The sequence below is a fragment of the Alexandromys fortis genome, unplaced genomic scaffold (assembly GCF_014885135.2).
Source record: "Alexandromys fortis isolate MF-2015 unplaced genomic scaffold, M_Fortis_MF-2015_v1.1 scaffold_704, whole genome shotgun sequence".
Classification (NCBI taxonomy): Eukaryota; Metazoa; Chordata; class Mammalia; order Rodentia; family Cricetidae; genus Alexandromys; species Alexandromys fortis.
In genome coordinates this window covers 14,514-20,866 of record NW_026068573.1, presented here as the reverse complement: position 1 = coordinate 20,866, position 6,353 = coordinate 14,514, and the positions used below count along the sequence as shown (strand labels likewise).

The 6,353-nt window shown below is 46.9% G+C and overlaps 1 protein-coding gene across 1 annotated transcript; it reads left to right on the top strand.

Moving 5' to 3' along the window:
* Positions 1 to 4,189: 4,189 nt before the first annotated feature.
* Positions 4,190 to 5,331, top strand: LOC126495877 (ubiquitin). The gene is made up of 2 exons (XM_050133457.1): positions 4,190 to 4,357; positions 4,942 to 5,331. Exon 2 carries the CDS (start codon positions 4,948 to 4,950, stop codon positions 5,179 to 5,181), a length of 234 nt encoding a protein of 77 aa, XP_049989414.1. The 5' UTR covers positions 4,190 to 4,357; positions 4,942 to 4,947; the 3' UTR covers positions 5,182 to 5,331.
* Positions 5,332 to 6,353: the final 1,022 nt, after the last annotated feature.

The window sequence follows — 6,353 nt, the reverse complement described above, 5'->3', positions numbered from 1 at the left end:
GGGCGGTGGTGGCGCACACCTTTAATCCCAGTACTTCGGAGGCAGATGCAGGTGGATCTCTGTGAGTTCGATGCCAGCCTGGTCTACAAGAGTGAGTTCCAAGACACGCTCCAAAACTACACAGAGAAATCCTGTATTGAAAAGCAAAAAAAAAAAAAAAAAAGGTTTATTGACAAACTTGACTTACCTTCTGAAATGTCTTACTAAAAACCAGAACAATACTCTTTCTTGCTCTCATACCACAACATTAGTTACAAGCATGACAGTTCTTTAAAGGATAAGTAGTTGTTGGGGAATATTATGCTACGGTATGTGACTTTTGTTTATGTTGTATTTAACTCTGTGACGCTGTGTACATTGCCTGTGTAGAACACCTGATAGTCTAATCAAGATCTGAACAACCAATAGTGAGGCCTTGGACTCACTATGTAGCAGGAATGACCTTCAACTTCTGGTCCTCCATCCTCTGTAGCTGAGGATGACCTCTGCCCTGTGCTGAGAATTATTTTGGGCCTGCCAGGCAAGCACTCTACCAACTGAGCTATATACCTTCAGCCCTTCTTATTGTCTTGTTTTTTGGGTTTTTTTTTTTTTTTGAAACAGGGCCATGCTTTGTAGTTTAGGGTAGCCTAGAACTCACTATATAGCTCAGGCTGGCCTCAAACTCTTGACAGTCCTCCTGTCCCAGCTCTGCAAGTGCTGGTGTTTATAGACATGAGTGACTGACTATACCTACTTTAAAAATTCTTACTTGTGACGGGTGGTGGCACACACCTTTAATCCCAGCACTCGGGAGGCAGAGGCAGGCAGATCTCTTTAAATTCAAGGCCTGCCTGGTCTACAAGAGCTAGTTCCAGGATAGGCTCCAAAGCTACAGAGAAACCCTGTCTCAAAAAACAAATAAATAACCTAATTAATTAATTACTGACCTGTGTTAAGCAAATAGCTACACACCCCAGTGCGTTTCAGGTGTGCAGAGTTGAGAGGGCATCACCTGACACAGGTGCTGGGAACGGAATTGAAGACCTCTGCAAGAACAGTAAGGGTTCTTAACTCCCAAACCATCTCTTCAGCCTCCTAATATTACATTTTAAATATCGCCACAGACCTGCATGGTACAGTCAGAACCCAGGCCCTAGCAGCCCTCGTAAGCTAGGCTCGGCCACCTATCTCCATGGGATAAGTAGACAAGAAATAGTGCAACAGGGAAAAAGGAAATTTACCCAATGTGGTGCCACTGGAAAGAGGTTCAAGGCCTCCCCACCAAGTCCATCTTCAGAGAACCAACATGAGGTTTAGGTTTAAAGAAAGGCTGGAGAGATGGCTCAGCAGTTAACAACCCTTGATGCTCTTGCAGTGGCCCCGAGTTTGGTTCCCAGCACCATGTCAGGCAGCTCATAACCCCCTGTAACTACAGCTTCCCGGGTACCCAACACTCTCTTCTGGCCCCTGCAGGCACCTGTGCTCACATCCATGTACCCACACACACACACTGTTGGGGACTGTGGACCACCAGACCCTGAATTTCTTGTCAACAACTTGTTTTCCTCTGCTCTGAGCAGCCTGCAGAGGCTTATGGCAGGGGAGTGGGTTCTGATGAGTCTGCAGCTGAAAGATCCTGAGAGCTGGGGCTTGGTCAGAGCCGTATATAAGCTGCCCCTGAGCACAATAAAGGGGGCCTTCTTGGCATTCTTGTCTCAAGGATGTACCCATGGGCCTGTCTGTCTGTCTCTGTTTGTATATTTTAAAATTTTCAGCCTAGTTTCCATAGTGGTAGCATAGCAAGTAGAGCACAGAATGGAACCGGTGTAGTTTTACAATATACATAATTAAAAATAATAAAATCTTTTAAATAAAAGGCAGCTATATACATAACTTTTGAGACAGTAGAAATTGGAATTTATCAAGGTATCTTCTCTTGCTGAATGAAGGAAAAGGCTTACAAGCCTGGTTCCTGCCTGGTAGAAAGAGATTTCACGCAGGTCCAAGAACTTTTCCAACCACCATCTTGAAGGAGAAACTGGAGTCGAGACAAAGATCACTGTAGAGACCACACTTGGATCACAACTGCTTAGTTATGTATGTATGTAACCACTCATACATACAGTTGGGCATGAATGATGGTCCAGGTCTTTAATTCCAATACTCAGAAGGCAAAGCCAAGATGATCCCTTTGAGCTGTAGGCCAGCCTGATCTACACTGTAGTTTCAGGCCAACCAGGGGCTACACAGTGACCCCCCTGTCAGGGGTGGCGAGTAGGGAGAGACAAGGACTCATGGACCAAATAAAAATTATACTATGAAAAAAGCCGGGCTGGAGAGATGGCTCAGAGGTTAAGAGCGCTGACTGCTCTTCCAGAGGTCCTGAGTTCAATTCCCAGCAACCACATGGTGGCTCACAACCATCTGTAACGAGATCTGGTGCCCTCTTCTGGCCAACAAGCATACAGACAGAACACTGTATACATAATAAATAAATAAATCTTTAAAAAAAAAAAAGCCATCTTGAGGCTGGAGAGATGGCTCAGAGGTTAAGAGCCCAGGCTGCTCTCCCAGAGGTCCTGAGTTCAATTCCCTGCAACCACTTGGTGGCTTACTACCATTTGTAATGAGATCTGGTGCCCTCTTCTGGCATGTATGATTATACATGCAGCCAGAATACTGCATACATAATAAATAAACAAATCTTAAAAAAAAATGCCATCTCATCTGCGTTAGGAGGAGTCCAGATGCCATTCTTTTGAAACATCATTGCTGTGCTGAAGTAATCAAATGATCTACTTTGAGAAAACAATAAACCAGGAAGTGATAAGACTACGTTCTGGAAATTGCTAGAATATAACCCAGTGAAGTCATCACACCAGTCATAAGATCTGCATTCTCGCTCAACCTGCACGTCAAAATGTCTGACTCAGGACTTACTCTGCTTGGTGAAACAAGGTCCAACTCATGAGGCCTAAGAAGAATAAAGTACTATGTAAAAAGGACATTTTCTAAACTTTAATCCATTTCAAATTAAAATCTACCAACTCTTTATTCTAAATAGTAGACACAGTGCTGAGGAAATCGAAGCTGGGGACTTTTGGTTCGCGCTAGGCAAACCAGAAAATTTCCCAACGTTTCGTTCAGTTCTATGTTAAAAACTAGTGAACCTTTACAGAGTGAAGGTTACTTAATTTAACACAGCTAGAGGTCTTACTGAAAGGTGGTTGGCAGCCGGGGCAAACAAAGCTGTTTTCAAGGTTATTTACGTGGCCACCCTCGTGACTCCGCACGACGTCGCGATCCACGCAGCCCTGCTTGCTCCTTGTTTATCTCGATGAGGGAAAAACGGCCACACCCAGGATGTCTGAACCCAATCCTGAGGTTCTAGGATTAAACTGCTCCTTCCCCTTCCTTTGTACAATAGGCACCCCCAATTAGAGAGGTGGGTGAACCCTGGGTATTGAGTCTAATAAGCAAGTGCCCCCCTTCCTTCCATTGTTTAAAGACTACTGAGGAGGAAGAGAATCTGCCCGGCCGGGTCTCTAACAGAGCCCTCAGCCTCCAGCCCCGCTGACGCTCGACTCCCCCGTCTGAGCCTGCGGGCGGCTAGGGATAAGACAAAGCCGCTAAGGGCTCTGGCTGCAGAAGCATCAATGTCTACCCTGCAGGGGACGGAGCGAAGGCTAACGTCCAGCAGTGCGAGCCGTGTGGGGTCGCAATTCACGCTAAGGCGTAAGCCCGCCGAGGCCACAGGGGAATGGAGGGGGGGCAGGACTCGGGACGCGGGAAGACCCCCTCCCCCACCTCAGGCAGGAAACGACGGTACTTCTCGAAAACGAGTCGCGGCGCAGGCGCACCCGGTTACTTAGCAACGTCGACGTTAAACTGCCCCAGAACCGAGCCCAGCAACAATCGAGCGGCCCGTGGCCCTGACCAATCAGCGCCGCTTAATCTTTGTCGCCTCACCAATCAGCGCTGACGCAGCAAGGAAGTTTCCAGAGCTTTCGAGGGAGGCCCCTTTAACTTGAATCCATCCGCCCGATGATTTTGTCCATATTTTTGTTCAGGAGGAGAAGGGTCGCCGGAAATAAAGGGTCTTTTATTTGTTAGTGTTCTTTTCTTCGGTTTTGAGGAACTGGGCCCTTGGGTGAAAAGTCTAACTGAGTGGTAGGAGGTGGTGGACGAGGGACTACTTTCGGTGGCGCAGGAAGACGACGGCTACGTAAGCGTGCTGAGTGACGCAACAGACGCTGCATAAATAGTGGCTCGCGCGGCAGCGGAGCTCAGTGACGAGAGGCATTGTGCGGCTCTGAGGTCTTCGCGTCCCGGTGTTTCGCTCGGCGTTTTCTCGTTTCATCACATTCGTTAACGGGTAATGGTCAGCGGCGCTTGAGTCGGAAGGACTAGGAGAAGGGGCTTACGTTAAGCTAGACGGGCTTTTTCTTAGGGGTGGGGGAGGGGAGGGCGAGCTGTCGTGACGCGGCAACGGGCCTTCCGGGAAGAGTGGGCCTTGTTCGCGTGCGCGGAGCGGGGGCGGCCCTGGCGCGCGCGCCAGGGAGCTTAACGGACGCCTAACCGATGGAGAGGCCATCGCGGTTATTTCAGTGGGGGAATGCAGAAAGGAGGTACTCGGCGACTCAACGGCCAGGCTTAACGCTAATTTCATTGTAGGAGCTATGTGTTTGTGTTTAAATGGGAATTTTTACTAACGGCCTTGTGGTTTGGGTTTTTTTTTTTAATTCATATATCTCGGCTGTTACTGGCAGATTCGGAAGTCTTGCAGCCCGTGACGGTTCTGGACGCCAGTTTAGTGTTTTAAAATGCTTTCGCATCTTTGAACCATGACAAAACAGATTTTGTGTTGTGATGAAACGCGGGGGAGGGGTTTTCCCTAGAGGTATTTTGTGGAAGTCGAAATTCTTACTAGATATTTACAATTAACCTTTTAAATTCAAGGTCAAAATGCAAATCTTCGTGAAGACCCTGACCGGCAAGACCATCACCCTGGAGGTGGAGCCCAGTGATACCATCGAGAACGTCAAGGCCAAGATCCAGGACAAAGAGGGCATCCCCCCTGACCAGCAGCGACTCATCTTTGCTGGCAAGCAGCTGGAAGATGGCCGCACTCTCTCCGATTACAACATCCAGAAAGAGTCCACCCTGCACTTGGTCCTCCGTCTCAGGGGTGGCTATTAATTCTTCAGTCTGCATTCCCAGTGGGCAATGGTGGCATTACTCTGCACTATGGCCATTTGTCCCAATTTAAGTTTAGAAAATACAAGTTTCAGTAATAGCTGAACCTGTTAAAAAAAATGTTAATAAAGGTTTTGTTGCATGGTAAGCATATATGGTGTCACTTGTGAGATTTCTGTGGTGGCTTGGGTGGGGGTGGACCTCATCTGGTTGTCTTTACCTTTAAAGATTGGTATTAACAGTTTGCAACACTTAATCTTATATGAGTTGGGAATTGAGTTTAAAAGTTAATGACAAAGCTATAATAACAATTTGCAACAATATGGGGGTGGTTCCCATGCAGCCTTTGGGGGAAGCAAACATACTTTTCTGAAGCTCATTTTAAAGGCTTTGGAGGGAAATAGCCAGAGTTTTGGTTGAGCTCTTTAGATGTTGGTGTGTTTGGGTACTTTGGAAGGGAGGGGGGTTTGTTGGCTAATTACACTGAAATACATGGCTCCATTGCTTTGGTAAGGTACTGGCTGGTTGGGGTAATTCCCTTTGCTAGGAAGAAGTCCTTTTATATTTTGAGCAGTGGTAAGTAGTGGGAAAGTTAAAAGCCTTCACAGTGAACACCTGTGGTGAAATCTGGTTTACATCCCCTCAGTCGGCAAAGTTTTTGGGAAGGCCAGCCTAGTCTACATATTGTGGCTCTGGCCAGGTAGTTTTTAAAGATTATGTACAGAGTGTTCTGTCTGTATGTACGTCTGTGTGACAGAAGAGGACACCAGATCTCATTACAGATGGTTGTGAGCCTCCATGTGGTTGTGGGGAATTGAACTTGGGACCTCTGGAAGAGCAGCAAGTGCTCTTAACCTCTGAGCCATCTCTCCAGCTCCTGGCCAGGTAGTTTTTAAGAACCTTGTAGATCTAATTGAACTGCATACAAAGTTGGAGTTTGAACGGGAAAAGAGCACTTACATGTTGGCTATTAAATTATTTATTTATTAAAGATTTCTCTTTTCCCCACGGCTGCCTCCCATTTCCCTCCCCCTCCCCCAATCAAGTCCCCCTCCCTTGTCAGCCCAAAGAGCCATCAGGGTTCCCTGCCCTGTGGGAAGTCAGCTATTAAATTTTTTAAGTGAGTTTGTTGAGTGTAGTAAGTGACATTTATGATTGTGCTTAAAGAGGCTGAC

Excerpts from the sequence above, each read along its gene's own strand:
- LOC126495877 (XM_050133457.1), top strand. The coding sequence starts at position 4,948 with ATGCAAATCTTCGTGAAGACCCTGACCGGCAAGACCATCACCCTGGAG.